Source organism: Esox lucius, chromosome 6, assembly GCF_011004845.1.
Source record: "Esox lucius isolate fEsoLuc1 chromosome 6, fEsoLuc1.pri, whole genome shotgun sequence".
NCBI classification, from domain to species: Eukaryota; Metazoa; Chordata; class Actinopteri; order Esociformes; family Esocidae; genus Esox; species Esox lucius.
This window is the reverse complement of record NC_047574.1, coordinates 14,202,585-14,226,910: the sequence shown is the minus strand read 5'-3', so window position 1 is coordinate 14,226,910 and position 24,326 is coordinate 14,202,585. Positions and strand designations below refer to the sequence as shown.

Below are 24,326 nucleotides of genomic sequence, written 5' to 3'. Positions count from 1 at the left end.
AATAAATAGGAGGATACAGTGGTCACTAAATAGAGGAGGATACAGTGGTCACTAAATAGAGGAGGATACAGTGGTCACTAAATAGAGGAGGATACAGTGGTCACTAAACAGAGGAGGATACAGTGGTCACTAAACAGAGGAGGATACAGTGGAATTTAAAAAGGAGGTTACAGTGGACACTAAATAGAGGAGGATACAGTGGTCACTAAATAGAGGAGGATACAGTGGACACTAAATAGAGGAGGATACAGTGGACAATAAATAGAGGAGGATACAGTGGACAATAAATAGGAGGATACAGTGGTCACTAAATAGAGGAGGATACAGTGGTCACTAAATAGAGGAGGATACAGTGGACACTAAACAGAGGAGGATACAGTGGTCACTAAACAGAGGAGGATACAGTGGTCACTAAACAGAGGAGGATACAGTGGTCACTAAACAGAGGAGGATACAGTGGAATTTTAAAAGGAGGTTACAGTGGACACTAAATAGATGAGGATACAGTGGACAATAAATAGGAGGATACAGTGGTCACTAAATAGAGGAGGATACAGTGGACACTAAATAGAGGAGGATACAGTGGACAATAAATAGAGGAGGATACAGTGGACAATAAATAGGAGGATACAGTGGTCACTAAATAGAGGAGGATACAGTGGTCACTAAATAGAGGAGGATACAGTGGTCACTAAATAGAGGAGGATACAGTGGACACTAAACAGAGGAGGATACAGTGGTCACTAAACAGAGGAGGATACAGTGGTCACTAAATAGAGGAGGATACAGTGGAATTTAAAAAGGAGGTTACAGTGGACACTAAATAGATGAGGATACAGTGGACAATAAATAGGAGGATACAGTGGTCACTAAATAGAGGAGGATACAGTGGACACTAAATAGAGGAGGATACAGTGGACACTAAACAGAGGAGAATACAGTGGACACTAAACAGAGGAGGATACAGTGGTCACTAAATAGAGGAGGATACAGTGGTCACTAAACAGAGGAGGATACAGTGGTCACTAAATAGAGGAGGATACAGTAGACATTAAATAGGAGGGCACAGTGGTCACTAAATGTAAAGAACAGTTTTTAAAATGTTAACGGTCCCATTACAAACCCCTTATGCTTTGTAATACAGGCGTGTACTTGGCGTGTACTTGGCGTGTACTTGGCATGGTCAGTGTGAGTTTACCAGAGAATGAAAGCAGTTCTCGCACAGCGTGTCAGCATCTGTCATGCACTTCAGTGGACTGCGTCAGCTACTGAAAGGCAGAGGGTCATCTTACCTTTGGATCCTGGGCAGAGGGCTGCTCGCTTGATGGCGTAGGTCTTCAGGCACCTTTCAAACATGTCCTCCCAAAGCTCCACCACCCCGTCCTTCCCGCCTGTCACAAAGCCCTGAAGAAAACATCGATTGGAGGGGTGTCACCCAGCGCACAACCCCTCTGACAGCCCAGCCCAAGCAAACGGTCTGTGATAACAAATGGTCTGGTTGAACTGCTGAATGTTACAGGGTCTTGAATCTGACAATGAAAGGCTGGATAATGCAGTGCAGGAGGAAAGTATGGAAGGAGGGAATACAAATAAAAATGGCTCTATGTCTCTCTGACATCTTTCACAACATTACCAGGAGCAGTTGGGAATTACAATTACTCTTCTACAAGCAGTCAGGGTCTGACAAAGATCTGAAGGAGCAACAACAACACATCAGGAATTCAGCAGGAGGTCTCCCCCAGGAATGCCCTCTCATCTCACACATCCTCCTCAAGACTGCTTCTCTGTTAAACGGGTTCGCAAACAGCATCACATAAATGAAACTTCTGATGAGACTGTCATATAAATATAAAAAAACCTAAGGCATCTCTACATGAAAGGAATGTGAATTTCCAAATGGGTGGATGAATCAATAGGTGATCTACAATGTATACGATATAAGATTATGTTTAATGGACTACACTAACATGCACTGATCGCCAGAAATATGACTAAATACACTATAACACAGCATTCTTCATTAGTAGCAGTAAATAGCTAATGATTTTTCAGAGAACATATGCTAATGGGAGACAATCCATTCATGTAAGTCCATCTCAGCATCAGACACCGCAATGTTTCCCTGAGTCAATAAGACCTCACACAGGCAAATTACAGCCAACAAATGACCAATTAGTAAAACGACAAAACTACGCTTGGCTTAATCAAGCTGCCTAATGATGCCACATTGGACCCCAAAACAAAAGACCCAGTGTGACTCAACAAAACACATAGCTACTCATTAGAGCTCTACAATACTGATACCAGCCTCATCTATGGTGCATAGTAATTATAGTTAAACACATCATAACTTCAGCCAGCAGCAGCAAAACATATTAACACTGGGAGTGAGAAAGCCACCGAGTACAATAAAGAGGCGGAGAGAAGATCTATCAATAAAGACTATTATCTTGTTATAAGATTATGAGATGATGATTAGAAGATAAGCTGATAGCAGACATGGCTGAATCCCAGTAAAGTACTTTGTCCAGGGAGAACATGGCGAACACAGGTCCATCGTGAGCCTTGATGGTCTTCAGCAGCACTGGCTCCTTCCAGACATATATGTCCCCAGTGGCAGCTCCAGAGAATACCAGCTCGTCTGTCCGACCGTAACACACGGACATCATCGTCTCCAGCTTCCCAAGGTTCCCAAAGATGCCCCGCTTGAACATAAGGCCTCCACCTTTAGTGACAGCACACCAACGGAAACAGATTCATGAATGAATTGATTTCCATAAATGGACAAGGCCCCGACAACCTAGAGAAAGTAGGTATTATGTTCTTAATGAAATGAGAGGGTGGATAGCATTTCTAAAGATAGAATCAAAGTATGAAATCCCTGGAAGGATATATCTAAAAGTTAAAAGCCGGGACATAAAAAGACAGAAAGAGAGTGAGACTGATGATGTGAGAGAGATAACAGTCAGGGAGAACAGGAAGATGCACCTGCATATTGCCAGAACTTGATGTGTTTGATCCCCACCGTGACCAGCTTGTCCATGAGGACAGGATTACACTTTACCACAAACAGCTTTTCTTTATGTCCCCTGGGAAGAACACAGACAGAATAACACATTTATTTCATTACTTTGGGCAAATGTTCTGGAGGTGCCGACAAACCCATTAAAGACTATACTCTGAGTTTTGGAAGTGCTGGGCACATCGACAAAGGCCCAGCCCACCATGCCTTCCTATACCATAACCCCACGACCACCATGCCTGCCTATACCATAACCACACCACCACCATGCCTTCCTATACCATAACCCCACGACCACCATGCCTGCCTATACCATAACCCCACGACCACCATGCCTTCCTATACCATAACCCCACCACCAGCATGCCTGCCTATATCATAACCCCACCACCACCGTGCCTGCCTATACCATAACCACACCACCACCGTGCCTGCCTATACCATAACCCCACCCCCACCGTGCCTTCCTATACCATAACCCCACCACCAGCATGCCTGCCTAAACCATAACCCCACCACCACCGTGCCTGCCTATACCATAACCCCACCACCAGCATGCCTGCCTATACCATAACCCCACCACCAGCATGCCTGCCTATACCATAACCCCACCACCAGCATGCCTGCCTATACCATAACCCCACCACCAACATGCCTGCCTATACCATAACCCCACGACCACCATGCCTTCCTATACCATAACCCCACCACCAGCATGCCTGCCTATATCATAACCCCACCACCACCGTGCCTGCCTATACCATAACCCCACCACCAGCATGCCTGCCTATACCATAACCCCACCACCAGCATGCCTGCCTATATCATAACCCCACCACCAGCATGCCTGCCTATACCATAACCCCACCACCAGCATGCCTGCCTAAACCATAACCCATTTTCCCTCTGAAGTCAGAAGCAATGCAGTTGGACCAAGACCCTAGTGAGCAGGGGCTGGACCGCAAACAAGCATCTCCTATGTCGGTTTTTGGAAATGCATGCAGAAATTATTTGGATTTCATATAGTAGTTTAATCAGCTGTCAGGGTTTATATTTAATATTTATTGTGGCTGAATAAACCAGGACTATATCATAGGTTTTATTTTTAATATAGTTTAATAGAGCTGTACTATATCATGTGTTTTATTTTAAATACAGTTTAAGAGAGCTGTACTATATCATATGTTTTATTGTCCAGGTGATCATAATCAAGCTCAGATAAAGTAAGTATTTAAAAGAAAAACTAAACGATTTGAACTTCGCTGAGTTCAAATAAGGACTATACTTTCCAACCGTGATTGTGTAATCATTTTAAAATGTCCAAAAGCACACCTCCACTCATCACAGCACTAGGAGCTTCCTGACGAAATATTTCAGAAAGCTACCTCATAGTGGCCAGCTTCTCGCCTCTCCTCCAGTCCCACACCATGATGGAGTGGTGGTCATCAATGCCCAGTGAGACCAGAGTCTTCCCATCCGCTACAGAGAGAAACAGGTTTATCAAAGTTTGACATCATTGCAGGTAAAATACCTTTAATTTCTTTAGGGTGCTGAGGTGTGATCATTTCAGTGGTTGCCAATGTTGTTAAGTTACATGGCCAGAAAAAGAACATAGCCATACCAGAGAAGTCAAGGGCACAAACTCCCCTCTGATGAAAGCCCTTAAGCAGGGAAAAGCACTTCAGTGTTTGGATGTCCCACACATGGATGGCTGGGTTCCTGCCAACCTGGACACATTCACAAAGAGGTTATTAAGATCAGTGAGAGAGAGATACAGAAAGGGGGCGGGCATGTGTGTGTGTGTGTGTGTACCTGTCCAGTAGCTACATAGTCTTTGAGTGGGTGTACGGTCAGGCTGAGGATGTCATCATCGTGGCCCAGGTAAAACCTCTGACTGTGCTGCTCTCTGTTATAGACCACGCCCACCGCCGCTACATGATACACCACCTCCCCTGTCTGCGTGTAGAACAGGTTGTTTCTGCAGTCGTAGCCGCGGTACCTACACGAACACACACACGCACACACTTGGCATTTTGCACACAAGGTCCATCCGAACTTGGCTACCGAAAAGGCGCGGGAGCTGCAATGATGAGTGCCTGGGGAGAACACCGGGTTAACTGCCTTTTGCAGAGGGACAGAAAGACGGATGTTTCAACTCGCCTGCTCCTTTTTTCCATCGGGCAACATTTAATAACGAAACACAAACTGAATGTTGGGAATTTTAATCAAATGTGTCGTGAGTCGCATTTATTTAATCTGTCAAAGTGAGAATAATCTCCATCCCAAATCATGAAGCTTTTCAAAAAGACACAGAGGGAGTCGCAGAGCTGTTTCATAATGAGGGGAACACCCAATTTCATCTCAAGTTCAACACAAGCACATGCCCTAATCAATTTCTAATGGCGGAATTTCAAATGATCTGCCGTTGAGACGACAGCACCTTAATGTGTGCATACGACTATGTTTCTGATGGAAACTCAAAAGAAGACCCGTCATAAGAACCCATTACCCGTGGACAAACTTCAGACGAAGGGCTTCGCCCGGGCCTCTCTGCCTCTTCAGGTAGCCGACCTGCTGCTTCTTCTCTCTGCTCTGTTGCCGCAGCTGGGGAAGGTCCTCCTTATAAACCTGGAACCGCCACACACACACTCCCTCTTACACGTGTGAAACAACAACCGCAAGCAGACTGACCAACATGCACAGAGATCATGTTTACTTCCTAACCCCGTAGCCACGGGGCATCATCTGTTTCAATGAACCGCGACGCGAAGGGGCCACCGACGACAGTCAACCCATTTGGGGACGTGCACAGTTAGTGTCACAGGAAGTCTTCAGGGAAGCAGGGACAATAAGACGACTTTAAACCGGTGTCTTATTGATGTGTCATAAAACAGCGCTGGCGTGGTCGGACGGGTATCTCCACAAAACACATGGCCTGGGCTCCGTGCGGTACCGGCCCACGTCGCCATGGCAAAACGCGCAGACCCAGCTGCTGGTAGAGATAAGATATGAGACGGATGCCATGGCAACCCAGACGTTCTCCAACAAATAGATTAAGTCAGCACTGATCCCATACAATGCCGCTGATAGGAGGTTATATGAATATCTTATCTACCCGTCCGTCCGCTTTGCAGCCTGTGACGCCTGCTAACATCAATCAATACCAGAATATCTCCATTCGGTGCCTCCACTGACTTTCAGTATGTCTCAGGTTACTTGAGCACGGCTGGAAACATTATAATTAACACAGGACATATAAATCCATCTCCAGTAGGGTTTTTTACCAGGGTACTGTTTAAGCCTTTACCAATGGGTTTCTTATAATTTATTTCCAAAAAACAGTTTTTATATGGAGCCAATTCTCTGATTTAACCGTTATCATCGCATATCTCTTTCTCTGCCTCTGACACTGCCTTCAGTGTTAATTATGGAAAACACTAACTGTGACTAACACTAACTTCATTTGAAACATTCTTAGTATCTCTCATGTTGTGTATCATGTTTTAACCTGATATCAGGCACTTTCTGTCTGACCCATATTGGTGTCTCCCTCCTCCCCACACCCATCTCCCCCGCACCCGCCTGCCCCTCCCACCTCTAGCGCCTTTGATCTTCACACACACACACACACACACACCTGTCGGTCATAGTTGATCTGTGTCTCTTGCTCGATATCAGAGTCCAGCTCTGGGACATCAGACACGTCCGAATCCGACTCCTCACTGTTGGAGTCAGCATGGCCATCTTCAGGGAATACATGACAGGAAGCAATCTCACATAGTCACTGTTTTTGGCTTCTGACAAGAGCATGGATACTGTGTACTGTGGTCACATATCACTGGTGTAAGATACAGCCATCGTGTCAACCCAAGAACGTGTTCATACGGGGCCATTCAGAAAGTAACCCAAACTTAATGTAAAGTACCTTGCAGTATATTGGTCTCCAGTTCTCCGTTGATGATGCCCTCGGGCAGAAACCTCCACTGGAACACGGAGTGGTCTGCCCCCCCGGTCGTCAACACCCACTGCAGGTCGTGAGACCAGTGCACGTTGGTCACGTGGGCCGAGTGGCCGTTGTACTTCTTACATTTGGCCCCTGTTCACAACACGGGGGTTAGAAGTTGGTCAAGTTGACTGGAGAGATAAGGGTGTGTTCAACATGACCGAAAGGAGAAAGAGGGTTGTGTTCAACATGACTGAAAGGAGAGAGTGGGTTGTGTTCAACATGACTGAATGGAGAGGGGGGGGTGTGTTCAACATGATTGAAAGGAGAGAGGGGTGTGTTCAGTATGAATGAAAGGAGAGAGGGGTGTGTTCAACATGATTGAAAGGAGAGAGGGGTGTGTTCAATATGACTGAAAGGAGAGAGGGGTGTGTTCAACATGATTGAAAGGAGAGAGGGGTGTGTTCAATATGACTGCAAGGAGAGAGGGGTGTGTTCAATATTACTGAAAGGAGAGAGGGGTGTGTTCAGTATGATTGAAAGGAGAGAGGGGTGTGTTCAATATTACTGAAAGGAGAGAGGGGTGTGTTCAGTATGATTGAAAGGAGAGAAGGGTGTGTTCAATATGACTGAAAGGAGATGATGAAAGGAGATGATTCAACACGATTCCCTCGCTCGTTATACAATTATTTGCACAGGTATACATTTAATTTTTGACGAAACAACTACAACTAAAATCGCTCCAAAGTATGAATGCCGTTTTGCATATTCAGAACAGAGACATTTACTGACCTTTCTTTAGGCAGGGGAAGCGGAACAGCTTGACCAGGCCAAATTGGTCTCCAGTAACGAGAACGGCGCTGCTGTAGTTGGCATCCACAGAGTTGATTTCACTGATGTTGGTGTACTTGGGCCAGATCCCACTCACCTCTGGACCAATGATACTCGTCCACGTGCTCCAGTGGATCCCTTTCATCTCCTCCTTAGTGGTCAGGTGCTTCCCCACTTCAGACAGAACACACATTTTGGCTGGACTTAGATGTTTTGGCAAACCAGCTCGTTCTCCGGCGGTCAGTGGAGTGAAGAGCATTTTATCAGAGGGAGGACCCTCATTGGCCTTGAATGAATAAGGAGTTCAGGTTGTGCGGGTGGTAAGAGCATGTACCTCATGTCAAACCAAAGGGACCAAATGGGAAGCACCATTTACATTGATAGGCAATCTAAGCAAACACTACCATTGTAATGGCAACGTTATATAATGCCATGTCAAGTGGTGTAGTTTGGACTGACAGTTTAAGACACCGCCTTATGGGAAACGTGTAGCACTGCAGCAGGGGTTCAAATCCCGCCTGCTACACTACTAGATAACCCCCACAAAAAGATAGATCATGTGAAGCAGCTAACCCAAATAAAAAGTAGGGGCAAGTAAAATATTAATGTAATAAAAAAATTTAAGTGCAACCGAACACTCTCTCTTTCCGGGCTGCTCTGCACCTGTTGCCCTCCTGGCTGTCAGTATAGATGGGCTGTCTGCTGATACTGAACACTGGAGCAACGCTGAGTCACTCACTCTGACAGGGCTTTTCACACAGCTCTCAAAATGACTTGTAGATCACTTCTCAACCTACACTTTATTCAAAGGGCTGTTTTGCAGACGCAGATTAGGCCTAGTCCCGGAATTACCCTTTTGAGTTAAATGTAGGTTCTTGGGGAGTCGTGCAAAGAAGCTTATGTAGAACATTGGCCACTGTTGAATTTCTAGTATTGATTCAATTCATTTAAAATTGTATAACGTCAAACTACAACTCAGTAGTGTAAAATAACTCCAATGTTTGGTGTTAATAAACAGAGTAGAACCAAAAACACACCAATGACCATATCTCCCAGCATGCTCCCCTGCAGATTGACTTTTGAAGAGTTTGATGTAAAAACATTATTTTTTTTAAGAGTTTGATGTAAAAAATTTAAATGTACACTAAGTTCTCAGTTTCTGGAAATAGCTTAGAAGATGTTTTATTGGAAGATGTTTTATAGTGACAATTAAACTATAGACTAACGACCAGATTTCACCTTTCTTATACCTTAACTGTAACTTATACCTATAAATATACCCATTCTTTTTATAAGTAAAGATTTGGCCCCATTTAAAGACTGATGAGAACAAGGCTGCTAAATGTTAAGTCAGCAAACTACAGACACCATTAAAATGTGCACACTCATTACAAAATAAAGACTGATTTGATAGAGTCTATCCCTCTGTGACCAAGATAATGTGTTTTTTATGCGATTTTATGCAATTAATTTAAATTTTTTGTCATATTTTCAAGATAAATCTACCTAGGAACATCAAAACAAGATTTAATCAACGTGCCTACAATCACTATGCTATTCCATTTAACTTTACCAATTTCTCATCGTGCTGCCCAGCTCCACACAGACAGTGCAAGGAGAACTGGAAGGCCAAGCTGAATCAGAAAGCGGGCAGGAATTAATATGGCGTCATTCCTTGGGCATGTTGCACACAGAAATGATCAGAACTTGTCAAGAACTGCTGAAAATCCAGATATATTTTTTATTTTGTTAGGCCCCCCCCCAAAAAAAACGCTTTCAACAATTTGGGTCTGAAAAAAAACCTGAATAACAAACTACTATAAAATCAAATCAACCATCATTGTCCAACTTTCTCTTTCCTATCGAGCTGATTGCTGTGTTATCGTTTCATGTAACTTCTCCCGGAATGGAAAAAAGAACCTGTTCTGATTTCATTCCTTGTGTTAACAGCAACCTAAAGTAAAAAGAGTCATGCCAGCATTATCGTGGCCTAGTTAAGAGATCCGACACAGACAATTTGCAGTCATTATGAAGCCAGACAGTTTTTTCCCCAAAGAGAGTCACTCTCAAAGCGACAGCAGAGGAAGTGAAAAGCCAAGCCAAGCTAGCAAAGCACAACGTTGTCAAAATGTGCTGGCAGCCAGTGCTGGTGACTCACTTGGCATCCTGTAGATGAGGCGTTCTCCCGCTCCGTCGTTGCTCTGGAGAAACTTGCTGTCGATGGACCAGTCCAGGTGGGTGATGAAGCTTGAGGACTTGTTGCACTCGCCCACTTTCTTGTAGCGCTGAGCCACGGCGTACACATCCACCAGGCCGTCGTTGGAACCTACTGCCAGATAGCTTCCATCTGGAGAGAACTTCATCTCGTGGATCACCTCCTTCCTGTCTTTAATGTGCACCACCTCCGTCATGTCTCTGGGAGGGAGAATGGAGGGTGGGAAGATACCAAAAAGAGAGAGAAAATTCACCAAATAGTTGGCGCGAGTGAGAAATAAGCAAGATATTGAAAGGTGGTTCTCTTAGCTCTTTGCAATGGATGCTCTCTTGCTAACTCGTTCGTCTAACCCAGTGAGCAGCAACCGAATGGACAAGGCCCATTCCTTGACATAATGAGTCCAATGCCTCCCAATACGACTGTCTCTGTCCATGGAGGAGGCTTTGAAAACACCGCCGTCATCACACCCGCCTTGCCCACACAAAAGCAGCTCTACCAGACTTAGTTAACACATCTTTGATAAGTCATTTTCGATGGCGATACAACTATGGCTTGATGTCTAGACTTCTTTCGGGTAATGCCCATGTCATCACAATCACAAATGGAGGGAGTTTGCAATGACAGGAAATCTAGACATTTGAAAATAGCTTCTTCCTACAATAATAATAATAGAAAACTATTTCATGTAAATCTAACCATTGAGTGGAGTTCAGGGAGGATTAATCATAACAAAAATTCTAATGCTATGATGGAGAAATGTTAACTTGGTTGAAGAAAAACTAATCACAAGGTAGTGGGTTATTGTTTTATTGGTTATTGGAATGTTTTACACTTGCATTTATCTTAATAATGTCAATCTTGTTTTTTTCCCAGAAGGTTGGAGGACCTCACACAGGAATCTGCCTTTGGCCTCAAAAACTATGTTTGCCCCATACAGTCCAAAACAACCCAGCCCCAGACAACAGAAATCCAATTCAATCATAAAACGGTTCTACTGATGCTGTGAGCCTGTTCATTTCTAATTGACTGAATGCAAATCGGGGCAGTGCTCACTTCAAAGTACAGCTTGGGGATTAGCTACTTCAAAACGTATTGATTAACAGCACTGCAGACCAATTTACTATAAATTAATGGAAAGTGCACGTCTGCACACTGGGAGTAAATGAAACTGGGACCTTCAATCAAGCTTTAAATGAACAGATTTCAGTAGAGGGCTGTTAAAACCTTAGGATTTGGCCCATGGCAGCAATTTAGACTAGGTTTCATAACTTTCTGGCCCTTCTTTACAAGATACATTGGAGGAGGTTTAATTCTTGGAATACATTTGCCTGCTTTGCTATAATTCAAGTACATATGAATTACCACAGAATAAATATTCCATCATTTTCCTAAATTAACTCAATGTACAGTATTGAGCATTCTAGCCATCCCCTCAGCTTCCACTGGGCCAAAGAGCAGGTGTGGTATAAGAAATGCAACTTCAAGCAGTATGTGATGGCAACGGTTCCACATCCCATAGGAGAGTCTGTACTGAACACAGTACTCCAAAGCCGGAGGTGATAGGGAATTTGCTATATTATAACTAAGTCTGGGTATTAAATTTTTCCGTCAGTTTATTTAAAACATCAGCAGTTTTCACAAACACTTTATACAAATACCCATCCTAAAACTCTAAGGAACAACCAACAACAAGAAATTGATAAACTGCGAATATGAAAAACTGCCTGGTAGGGTCGGAGCCTAGGAAGAAACCTGGCGAGGAACCAGACTCTAAAGTGTGGTCAGTCCCCTTCAGGCTGTGTGAAGATCATTAGAGCACTAACCTTCTTAGGTCAAATCAATATCTCTGCATGTTTAGATGATGGACGGTTTACTAAATACAGGCCTGACCATTGGCTAAATCGTTCATGTCTTCAATTAAATGTAGATAAAACTGTGGGAATGTTTTTTACAAAAAGGCAATGTAATAGTGTGTCAAATATATCAATTTCGGGTCAAAACATTACTATTGTGCCACAATTTAAATATTTGGGCGTTATTATTGATTCTAATCTCTCTTTTAAAACACATATTACGAAAGTCTGCAATAGGGTTAAGTTTAGTTTAGCTAACTTAAATATATTAGAAATGCCCTTACTTTTAATGCTGCCAAATTATTTATGGATGCAATGATTATGTCACATCTAACATATTGTCTGACAAGTTGGGGACAAACTAACAGCTCATCACTAAAGCCTTTGGCAACTATTTATAAAAAAACTCTTAAAATTTTGGACCAAAAGCCTAACAGTTCACATCATTGTATCATCCTTAAATACCATAAATTGCTGAGCTGGGAAAATTTGATCAAATATAAAAACATTTGTCTGGTTTACAAAATTTTACATAATACTGCTCCGCCTCCTTTCAATTAATTTATAATTCAATATAATAACAGCAGTCAGAATACCAGAAGCACCAGAAGCACCACACAAGGCGATCTTGTAATCCCATTCAGAAAAAGTACATTTGGTCAATTATCATTTTCTGTTACTGCAATACATAACTGGAACTCATTACCTATTACAATTAAAAACATACATATGTATTCGACTTTTGCAGCACACCTTAAAAATTGGCTAATCGACAATTACAACTGCACACATTAAAATGCTAGATGTGATGTGCGTACAAGATATGACATGATCATGCTTCTGTCATTTCATCTCTGCCTGCCTGCTTCAATGTTATGTCATGTATGTGCTTCAATGTGGCCTCTGCAATGTGGCCTCTGCATTTTTATTCTTTTTTTGTCAATTTTCACTGTTCTATTGCTTGACCTGTTTTTATGTCTTTGTAATTTGTGTTTGCTTGTTTGTCTTAATTTTGTGTTATCTTGTTTGTATGTCTAAGCTCTTGCTTAAATCTGTTTTACTTGTAATGTATTTATTGATGTATGCCTATGAACAACTGGCTGGGGACTACAGCTGGAAATTTGCCATAGAGGCTAAAGCTGCTCTTTTATTGAAAGAGGTTGTCCACATTATTATAAACCAATAAACTAAACTAAACCAGGTGGACGAGGATGACCAGGTGGCCTGTGGAAGCGTGGGGGTCGTCAGGCAGAAGCTCTGCAACACAACGAGGCGGAGAGACACAGGGAACCCAAGGTGGACGGCGGTCAGCAGTACCTGACCCGTAGCACAGTGAAGGAGCCGTCCTTCATGCCCAGAGCCAGCTGAGAGCCGTCGTTGCTGAAGGCCACACTGCGGACAGCCTCCTCCATGTTACACCGAGCTATCAGAGCATGGTCAGCCAGGTTCCATAACCTGAGAACACACACAACGGCAGGACCCATGCACACGCACACACGCACGCAGCCAATCAGAAGTCAGATATGAACATCCTCTCTAGCGACAGACAAAGCGAGTAAGATATCAGTAGCAGCTTGTTGTCTTAGCTACAGCTCCAGGCTGAGGGCTTGAAGTTGCTGAGATGCAGGTGATGGGTGGTTGTGTGGAGTATAGGGCGCTTGTATGTGTGTGATTTTTGCACTTGTGCGATTCAAGCTACATTTCCATCCAGTTGGCACCAAACTGATCTATTGAGCATAAAAAGCAGTACTTAACAATGTACAGTACACATAAAAGGTATGTTTTTCTGCTGTTGTTTAATGCCAAATAACCTGTGCATTCTATGAAATTGGGAGGAGAACATACACCTAATCATCATCAAATTCATCTCTGTGTGACAAGATTCATTTGACTATGGTTATTTTATAAATATCTGGAGAAACACAAAAAGATCCCATTCACCATGTGTTCATTCACCACACACAAAGTAAGCTAGTTGCAACTCGTTCTCCCTAACTTGTCCTCCTGACCAGCTGCTGAATTACGTAGACTAAGGCCTGTGTTTGGTAGCCTCATTTAATCTCCGTAGATATTCGTTTGTGGGGCTGCATTGTTTTATGATGTTTGTCACTCCCGGTGAACTTATTACTGTTATTTATTACTTAAATAGAGCACACTACCGTGGCCTATCTGACTCCTTCTGCAATGTGGGCCCTTTATAAATGGGACATGTGTTTAAATAATCCCAGGGTTTATATTTTGCTGGACAATTCTTAATGTATAGGTGCTGCTGGTGCTAGATTACTTATCGGTGCTGTAATACACCAGAGCTACACAGCTGACATGCAATTACAGACAATGGATGGTGATCACACTGTATAAGATAAGAAGACATGAGGGATGAGTATACACCATAGCTGGAGTTACGGTTCATGTAAACATTTATAGTTTCAGTATTGAATTTCTAGCTGCAGGGAGATAAGCAGAGTTTCGAGTGCAGTTTTATTGTGGTTGTTTAGTTACCAGTCTGTAGGTGGTTCTATGTGGTGAGTAGAGACTTCTTAGTTTCTATGGGACAGATGGCGGGTTGCTAAAGGCCACAACATGGGGGAAAATTAACTGTTCAGGTTGACCGAAGATGAGCACGAAACGTGAAGGAATTCAGCATCAGATAAGTAAGAAAATTCAGAAGGGGCGTTCTGCAACTAGCTCACTCCGTGAAGATCATATAGAGACTGAAGACAATCCGTACCAGAGATACTAATTCACTGTAGATCAGAGAAAATATGTTCCTACAGCCAGTCAGTTATTTTTAATAACCTGACTTTACTTGCATGAGAGCTGTGGCTCGTGAAATCCATCTCAACGGGCTCCCTGATTGGGCCTTTACAAAGCGGTTTCTTCCAGTGGAGCCAGGTCGTACGGGCCATCGTGTCTGTTGTAGATGGAGTGACCTGGTCTCACTCATAGCAGGCGTGTGGCCTCATTATCCATTAATTGTCCCTTCCACCAGCTGCCACTGTGACATTGCTAGATAACTATGGGCTAGAACTGTGCCTGTTAAAAAATGGTTACGACTGTGAGTTACAAACGCAAGGCTGTCTGAGTGAGGACAACCGCTGATCCAAACACAATGAGTGGTGCTGCTGGCCAGGGATCACTGAGTGGACATAATTAAGATGAAGGGTCTGGATGAAGTGCTAGATTAAAATAGAATGGACAGGGGTTTAGGAGCTACATAAATGTTTTCCCTCCAATTTTACACTTTCCCGCCTTTTTGTGCTGTAGTTATGAGACTAGAACCCAGGCTGTAATGACACCTCAGTGCTGCGATACATTGCCTCATAACCCGGTGGGTCCAAATTGCAGATCTACCGGAGGTGATACTGACCGCACAGACCGGTCGTCACTGCCGGTCACAGCTAGAGGTTTCTTGGGGTGGACATCCAGAGCCCAGAGTTCTCCCTCACAATGACCCTGCATGATGAGCAGAGGCTTGTCTCTGTCCCGAACCATCACCTCAAAGATCTCACTGTCCTGTGTCCCTGCCAGGATACGGTCTGCCCTCCAACACACGCTACGAACAGACAGCCCTGGAAGAGAAAGAGAAGACAGGAAGGAGAGAGAAAGAGCAAAAAAAAAAAATGACACCACAAATAATGAATGCTATGTCACATATTAAATAAAAAAAGAACTGGGTCAAATGCAGTCACACTTCATCTTCAGAATGGTAGCATGTACAGTTGGGCTCATAAGTTTGCATATCCTGATAGAAATTGTGACATTTTGGCATTGATTTTGAAAATATGACTGTGTTTAATTTAAAACAGTGTTTAATTTAAATCATAATGATAAAAGAAATCACTCAAATGGCAATGAATGTTTGGCCTTTTTACAGACAAATTGCAATTAGTGTCTGTGTATAAATAGTCAATGACTTTGTTAGCTCTCATGTGGATACACTGAGCAGGCTAGATACTGAGTCTTGGGTAGCAGAAAAGAACTGTCAAAAGACCTGTGTAACAAGGTAACAGAACTTTATAAAGATGGAAAAGGATATAAAAATATATCCAAATCCTTGCAAATGTCAGTCAGTACTGTTCAATCACTTATTAAGAAGTGGAATATTCAGGGATCTCTTGATACCAAGAAAGATTTTAGCCAAAACTACCAGAAGAATTGTTTGGGATACAAAGAAAAACCCACAGGTAACCTCAGGAGAAATATAGGCTGCTATTGAAAAAGGTGTGGTTGTTTCAAGGAGCACGATACGACGATACTTGAACAAAAATTAGCTGCATGGTCGAGCTGCTGGAAAGAAACCTTTACTGCGCCAATGCCACAAAAATGTGCATTAATCTGCATGAAAGCTGCACATGGGATGACCCGAAGCAAAAGGCCAAGTTGACCCTCCAGGGGTTACAGCAGAAAAAGTTGAAGGATCTGGAGTGGCCATCATAGTTTCCTGAACTTAATATCATCAAGCCACTCTGGGAGATCTCAAACGTGCGGTTCATGCAAGATGACCAAAGTCTTTGCATGACCTGGAGGCATTTTGCCAAGACGAATGGGCAGCTATACCACCTGCAAGATTTCAAGGCCTGATGGACAACTATTACAAAAGACTGCACGCTGTCATTGGTGGTAAAGGGGGCAATACACAGTATTAAGAACTAAGGGTATGCAGACTTTTGAACAGGGGTCAGATCATTTATTTATTTGTTGCCAAGTTTTGTTTTATGATTGTGCCATTCTGTTATAATCTACAATTGAATATGAATCCCATAATAAATAAAATACATGTGTTTTGCCTGCTCACTCATGTTTGCTTTACAAATGGTAGATAATATTACCAATTCTCCAAGAGTATGCAAACTTTTGAGCACAACTGTAGAGCCGTTTTTAGACAACGTACAAGTTTAGAGTAAAATGCAAAATGAGGTCAATACTCAAGGGAAATGTTAAGAGTATTTTTTAGGGATACTAGAGGGAGAAACAGCTATAGCAAGACATCACCCAACACAAGACATCACCTAATGGAGGAAGACTCACCTCCGTTAGGTCTAAAGCAGTCAAGAAAACACCTCAATAACAACTCATTAAATCAAACAATATAACAAAATGTTATTATAAAACAATAAATGGCAACCATCTACAGCTAAATGTATACCCTAAGTGATTACATGGCCACAGTAAATTCTGGGTATGGACAAAATACCTGACAACAAGAGTAACAGTTAATTGGCTTCACAGTTCACTTCAGCTTGGACTCCCTGGGGGAATTACCATTTCTAGAAAGTAATTAATGTGGATTCTTTTTCATTTTTTCTCACGGAAACCTTTGTCATAAACCTTAGTCACTTGGTCTCACCATAGCTTTGCCAACGATGTGTGTGTTTTCTGTCCCTGGGTGCTTCTCCCCCAGTCGATTGTTCAGATTCTCCCACTGCTGCTTCTAATCCTGTGTCCCCTAACCACACAGCTAAAGCGGAATTCCTGTTCTAAGGCAGTATTTTAGCCGTGGACATGCTGTCTGGGCAGAGGTATTCTCAGCCTCTGCTCCCATTGAGGCCCTTGACATTTTGGCCCAGTTGAATAGGAGATATTCTCTCTTCTCTGTCATTTACTTGTCTGTGCTTTCTTTTGAATTTCATTTAATCCAACCTTTTATTTTTCTCCTCTTTCGACCTGACGTTTTACAAGTCCCTACCTACTCACAAGGCAGCCAATGTGTCTTCAATTCATCTCACCATAACCTCTCTACAGGTGTCTGAACCTATTCTCCATCCATCTCCTCCAACCCTACCTAGATAATTATACAGCATCACAATCTTTGTTCTATCATATCATCTCTCCCATCAAGCTCTTCTCTTGTTTTTCTCCACATTCTGCTTCTTTGACGTCACTGTTCTCCCTCTCCGCATCCCATGACTCTAACTGTCCCCTTTCCTCCCGGCTGGCTTGGTCCTCCCTCCTTTACATTCTATGACTCTCACTGTCCCCTTTCCTCCCGGCTGGCTCGGTCCTCCCTCCTTGACATCCCATGACTCTCACAGCCCCCTTTCCTCCCGGCTGGCTTGGTCCTCCCTCCTTGACATCCTATGACTCTCACTGTCCCCTTTCCTCCCGGCTGGCTCGGTCCTCCCTCCTTTACATCCTATGACTCTCACTGTCCCCTTTCCTCCCGGCTGGCTCGGTCCTCCCTCCTTTACATCCTATGACTCTCACTGTCCCCGTTCCTCCCGGCTGGCTTGGTCCTCCCTCCTTGACATCCTATGACTCTCACTGTCCCCTTTCCTCCCGGCTGGCTCGGTCCTCCCTCCTTTACATCCTATGACTCTCACTGTCCCCGTTCCTCCCGGCTGGCTTGGTCCTCCCTCCTTGACATCCTATGACTCTCACTGTCCCCTTTCCTCCCGGCTGGCTCGGTCCTCCCTCCTTTACATCCTATGACTCTCACTGTCCCCTTTCCTCCCGGCTGGCATGGTCCTCCCTCCTTGACATCCTATGACTCTCACTGTCCCCTTTCCTCCCGGCTGGCTTGGTCCTCCCTCCTTGCTCCATGGTTAAGTGACTCACTGTGAGTTCACAGAACTGCAGGCAACTGAGAGAAATGTACTGATTACCCATCATTCTCTCACTCACTCCATACTACCTATTCTTCTTCTCCATCTGTTGCTAAAGCTCATTATTCTAGGGTTCTTTCTCTAACCACAGGAAACCTGTCCTCAAACCTCCACATCCTTCACCTCAAGCCTTCTTTTTTGTAGATGACTGAGTCCACTGTACTACCACACACTAGCCTCATCGACGCATTAAACACTTATATTTATATGAAATCACAGAACAAGTCACCCAACACACTGCCCCCTTGACCCCATTTTAAAACCCAAATTAGAACAAACAATATATTGTCTTCATAAACTAGAATAATAGCAATGAAATTACATGTCATCTTCATAACCTTTAACTCAAGTAGTGCATAACCTATTCCACTTTTGCAGACTGAAAAAACTGTGAAATGACAGAGGGAATGGAAACATTCTGTGTGCAATATTGGAGGAGAACTGAATGCAAGCTTCACAGCTGGGTGTTTTGTAAAAGCACTTTGTGACTACTGCTGATGTAAAAAGGGCTCTATAAATAAATGTGATTGATAAAATTGATTTACAAAAAAAGCTGTATGGCAATGTGCTTGGTTTTCCAACACCAAAACAATGAAAAATACCAGCTAACCTGTTTTCACATTATGATTTCACTAATATATGTTCAATGTTTGAACACTTCATTTGTTATGGAATAGCTACATCATTTGAAAAATTCAGTTCAGTTAATGTAACAAGTTTGACCTTAAAATAAAAGATAGACTTGAATCACATCATTTTTTTTTTATCAAATTCAGAAATGACTAGACGTAGCAACAAAATATGTGAGACTTCATAACAAAAATCTTCAGAAGGTTTTGAGTTATGTGGTTAGAAAACCGGAACCAGGTCAAAATGTTTCTTTTGGCCAGTGTCATTACTCCTTACCAACCCAAAAATATTATTTGAACCCAATCAAAATGTCCCAATATTAATTGCCTGGCCACCAAACCCCGCAAAGACCAGTATCTAGTCCCAGTGTGCACCAGGTGTCTGTGGGAAAGGCCACAACCTTTATTACCGACACTTTCCCATAAAAGGTCAAATATTAGTATTCCACAGCCTTAGTGCTTTAACCAGCCGCTAGCCACCACAAACTGCAGAATGTTTCTCAGGACTTCTGTTTTCTTTATTCAGGAAAAGTCACTTCTTCCGTGCCATAGAATAACCAGTCTCCACTGACATGGCCCGCTCCGGCTCAGATGGATCCAAATGGATGAGTGGCATATGTCGTCTGATCTGACTCTATCGCCCAGTCCTCCGAATCTGTTCCCCGTGAACAGATGTCAGTGATGCAGCAAAACATGCCAATAAAACACTGTGGCAGGGATCTCTCTCAGTGACCTAAACACGCAGCAACACAAACACGCACACTCTCGCACACACGCTCACTTGCGCACTCACACGCCCGCACAAACAAACACACGCCCACATCCACGCACTCACGCCCCGTTAACCCTCGCACACATCAGAGTCTGAATCGGCCTGTCCGCACACCCTAGCATCATAACGACTCTGACCCTTGACCCCATAGAGGACACAACGCACAAAACCCAGTGAGCTCGGGTGCGTTTCCTCAAAGGGGCGTGGCTCTCATCCCCTCTCGTCTCTGCGTCACAGCTGCTCTAATCAGCCAAGCGGCGACATGCAGAGCGGAGTGTTTGATCAGCGCGTGGCCCCGTGGTGCTACGCCGTCCCCCAGCGGCCTGGGGAGTCTTGCCTGTTAATGCACACAGCTCAAACCCTGATGTTTAATAGATCAGTGAGCTAAAGTGAATCAGCCATTGAGCCCCATACAAGCTTCACACATGTTATTCTCTCCATCCGTTAGAGTACTGAGTGTAGAACCAATCTGGAAGCTCATTGGAAAACCTATACAGCACGTCCCCCATTCATTGCATCTGTATACTTACGAAATCCACATAGCTGCATTTTGACAAGCACGCAAATAGCGACGGGAATGTGCAGCAAATACCTGAAATCCCAACTTCTTAGGAGCCTGTTTAAAGATGATAATATTATCACCTTCTTTGGGACGCTCGTGAGAGTTAGAAATATTAGTCATGCACTGGCTTTGCTATCTGTAGCTTGTGGAATGGGCGGGCGAAAATATAGTATAATATAATAAGTGCTGGTAGTCAAACCAGGTGGATGAGACCTACCTTTATAGCCCTGCTCAGCCTCCCGAAGGTCAATCTTGGTGATGGGCTTGAAGTCCACATCCCATAGCCTGACACAGCCATCGCGTCCCCCAGTGGCGAAGCCTTCCTCGCAGGCATACATGCTGAAGATCCCAGCCTACACACAACACAGTCAGCTTCAGCCATGGGCAGGTCGATTAAATAAATCATGCGGCGCATTGAAAAAGGTATTTAGAAAGTTGTGATTTTGGACAGAAAGTGGGTCAAAAGTCTATTTCTGTATTGGAGACACAAAAAGGGGGCAACATCATCATTTTGAATGATTTTCAGGCCTGAGAGAATTATAAAGAAGGTCTGAGGTGAGGGATTGAGAGGGAGAGAAGAAAGGGGAATTTAGCCGCTTAAACTAAGACTGTAAGCATGAGGGTTTGGGCATAACTGGAACAGGTTTCTGGATGTCCGGCAAGGACTCAAGTGACGTCACTCACCCCATGGGCGGCCTGCACTGTGCGTAGAAGGTTCAGTCCTTTCCACACGTAGATATCTCCATTCAACGCCCCTGAATATGTGATGTCATCTTTAGCCGACGCCACACACAGAATGGTCTGTAGGTCTCCCGTCTTTCCAAAGATCCCCCGTTTGGGAGTCAGTGCGTTCCCACAGAGAGCCCAAAACTAGAAATGTTTGGAGGGGGAAAGAAAAACCAGATTGTCAGACAGATCAGGAGAAAGATGGGTAAAACAGGCCATGGCAAGAGAGGCAGAAAGGGAAGAAAGAAGAAAGGTGGAATCTACTGCAAGGGATCAGGGGAAGAAAGCATGTGCTCAGAGATCAGCTGCTCTCAGTGTTTACGGACAAGCTATAACTCATTTGCTAGCCAGCTTAATCACCTCAGGGCAGACTGAATAGGTCTTGTTTCAAATAGAGCTTGCAGCAGTAAGTTAAGAAATCCATGAAAGTTGTTTCATGGCCAAAAGGCACAAAAAACTCAAACAACAGATGATGGGGTAAGATTGCAAGTTCCTGTCATTGTCCTCTTGTTTGTCGTGTTTTTGCCTTTGTTTTGTTGTTCTTTGTCTACAGTCTGCCCGTGTTTTTATATACAACTTTTTTCTAGAACCTATCCATTGAAGAACATGTAGTTCTATTTTTTGTCAGCCAGGGAGATATTATTATAGCTACTGTCACAAATATTTTGGGGTGACATAATATTCACTCCGTCAATAGGTAGTCCATCAGCAGTGTGCTTTAATTATGTATTTCTTTATGTAGAGCAATAACCTTTAAATGCCCAGTTACACTACCCTGCCATCTGAACCACATAATGGGTCAACCCTGCCCTCCCATCATGAAACAGTCCCCCTCCCTGACTGGCATTGTGTAGTTGGTCTCACTTTCACTTCCAGGGCCATTCCTTCTTTCATGGTTACACTGCTGCATCCAGTCTGGGATATTATCTATGCTACCTCACTATTGACTTGTTTGGTAATGAAACATCTTGGCCATATTAGGGTTCATAGTTTCTGGTCATGCAGAATGCTCACCCTGTTAATACTCCTGTCATGCAGAATGATCACTCTGTTAATACTCCTGTCATGCATAATGCTTACCCTGTTAATACTCCTGTCATGCATAATGCCCACCCTGTTAATACTCCTGTCATGCAGAATGCTTACCCTGTTAATATTCATGTCATGCCGAATAATTACCCTGTTAATACTCCTGTCATGCATAATGCTTACCCTGTTAATACTCCTGTCATGCAGAATGCTCACCCTGTTAATACTCCTGTCATGCATAATGCTTACCCAGTTAATACTCCTGTCATGCAGAATGATCACCCAGTTAATACTCCTGTCATGCAGAATGCTTACCCTGTTAATATTCTTGTCATGCCGAATAATTACCCAGTTAATACTCCTGTCATGCAGAATGATTACACTGTTAATACAACTGTCATGCAGAATGATCACCCTGTTAATACTCCTGTCATGCAGAATGCTTACCCTGTTAATATTCATGTAATGCCGAATAATTACCCTGTTAATACTCCTGTCATGCATAATGCTTACCCTGTTAATACTCCTGTTATGCAGAATGCTTACCCTGTTAATACTCCTGTCATGCAGAATGATCACCCTGTTAATACTCCTGTCATGCAGAATGATCACCCTGTTAATACTCCTGTCCTGCAGAATGCTTACCCTGTTAATACTCCTGTTATGCAGAATGCTTACCCTGTTAATTCTCCTGTCATGCAGAATGATCACCCTGTTAATACTCCTGTCATGCAGAATGATCACCCTGTTAATACTCCTGTCATGCAGAATGATCACCCTGTTAATACTCCTGTCATGCAGAATGATCACCCTGTTAATACTCCTGTCATGCAGAATGATCACCCTGTTAATAATACTGTCATGCAGAATGCTCAAACTTGACAAGCTGAATTAGCCCATACATCCAGAACACAGACTTTGGAAATTTGACAAGATTTTCTTTATTGTCTAGTATATATTCTGTCAGGATAGGTCCACCAATTGAGTAGGGGTGGTCTATTGTAAGGAGAATCTACAATGCCCCATGAATTTATGAAAGTCTCTGCCTAAACAGTTTGAGCTGTTTCTTGTAAACATTTAACTCTCTTAAGATCTTAATATCTTCCCCCCACTGTTTGTGTCTGCATTACACCTCCCGCTGCGCCTGTCTGTCTGCATTACACCTCCTGCTGTGCCTCTCTGTCTGCATTACACCTCCCGCTGTGCCTGTCTGTCTGCATTACACCTCCCGTTGCGATTCTCTGTCGGCATTACACCTCCCGCTGCGCCTGTCTGTTTGCATTACACCTCCCGCTGCACCTGTCTGTCTGCATTACACCTCCCGCTGCACCTGTCTGTCTGCATTACACCTCCCACAACGTCTGCTACAGACCTCCTTCTGCTCCTGTCTGTCTGCTACCGACCTCCTGCTGCTCCTGTCGGTCTGCTACAGACCTCCTGCTGCTCCTGTCTGCCTGCTACAGACCTCCCTCTGGTTTGTGTTATTAGGGGATAATTTCAATCCTCCTAGACCAGCTCCAGCTGAACACTTAAAATCTTTCTCAAATTGTACAGGCCCCCACCACATCCAATCCAGAGCCCATGGATAATGCTACTCTCATAGATATTATTATCACCAACATGCCTGCCAAGTACACCTCTGCAGTTTTATGCCAAGGCCTTAATGATCCTTGTAGCACTGCCTGCGTCTATCTCTGCTAAACGCCTTCCTCTTATTATCGTCAAGCCAGTCTAATATTTCCTCAATAAGCTCCACTCAGTCTGAACCAAGAACTGCTACAGCCCTTGGCTAGCAGTGAATTGTCTGAGCTAATCCAGCAAAAACACTGCTATCAACAATGTCACTTCTGACAAACTGAATGGCTGCAAGTTTCAACAATCCCTTTGTAAGGGCAGGCAATGCGTTTAAATCTGCCACACCCACTCCGGCTGACAGTACTGCTGGACCAGTCGCCTGTAGTTTTCTCTCAGATTTGCATTACAACTCATCTCAGTCACAGTTATTCTTTTTTAATTGTCATTTTTGCGACTGCTTAGCAGTCACCTAAATTGATTACAACAAATATTTATATACATTAGATTCACTCTGTATCGTAATGGAAATATATCTGGGTAATTATGCAAAGACTATTGGCTTGC

At 43.5% G+C, this 24,326-nt stretch overlaps 1 protein-coding gene across 7 annotated transcripts in view; it reads right to left on the bottom strand.

Annotated features, from left to right (window-relative positions):
* The window catches only part of LOC105010468 (EMAP like 6), a 61,459-nt gene that overhangs the window by 20,928 nt on the left and 16,205 nt on the right, over positions 1 to 24,326 (bottom strand). For 6 of the 7 annotated variants that reach the window (XM_034292865.1, XM_034292867.1, XM_034292866.1 and 3 more), the window contains exons 5-19: positions 21,117 to 21,302; positions 20,650 to 20,785; positions 15,235 to 15,436; positions 13,182 to 13,319; positions 9,955 to 10,211; positions 7,758 to 7,970; positions 6,948 to 7,118; positions 6,660 to 6,766; positions 5,532 to 5,650; positions 4,835 to 5,021; positions 4,644 to 4,749; positions 4,408 to 4,501; positions 2,989 to 3,089; positions 2,523 to 2,725; positions 1,293 to 1,404 (exon numbers count right to left, since the gene is read on the bottom strand). In XM_034292865.1, the coding sequence (XP_034148756.1) occupies positions 1,293 to 1,404; positions 2,523 to 2,725; positions 2,989 to 3,089; positions 4,408 to 4,501; positions 4,644 to 4,749; positions 4,835 to 5,021; positions 5,532 to 5,650; positions 6,660 to 6,766; positions 6,948 to 7,118; positions 7,758 to 7,970; positions 9,955 to 10,211; positions 13,182 to 13,319; positions 15,235 to 15,436; positions 20,650 to 20,785; positions 21,117 to 21,302 (2,332 nt within the window). Of the gene's footprint in view, positions 1 to 1,292; positions 1,405 to 2,522; positions 2,726 to 2,988; positions 3,090 to 4,407; positions 4,502 to 4,643; positions 4,750 to 4,834; positions 5,022 to 5,531; positions 5,651 to 6,659; positions 6,767 to 6,947; positions 7,119 to 7,757; positions 7,971 to 9,954; positions 10,212 to 13,181; positions 13,320 to 14,673; positions 15,172 to 15,234; positions 15,437 to 20,649; positions 20,786 to 21,116; positions 21,303 to 24,326 lie in introns of those variants that run through there. The other variant, XM_034292871.1, reaches the window with a different exon arrangement.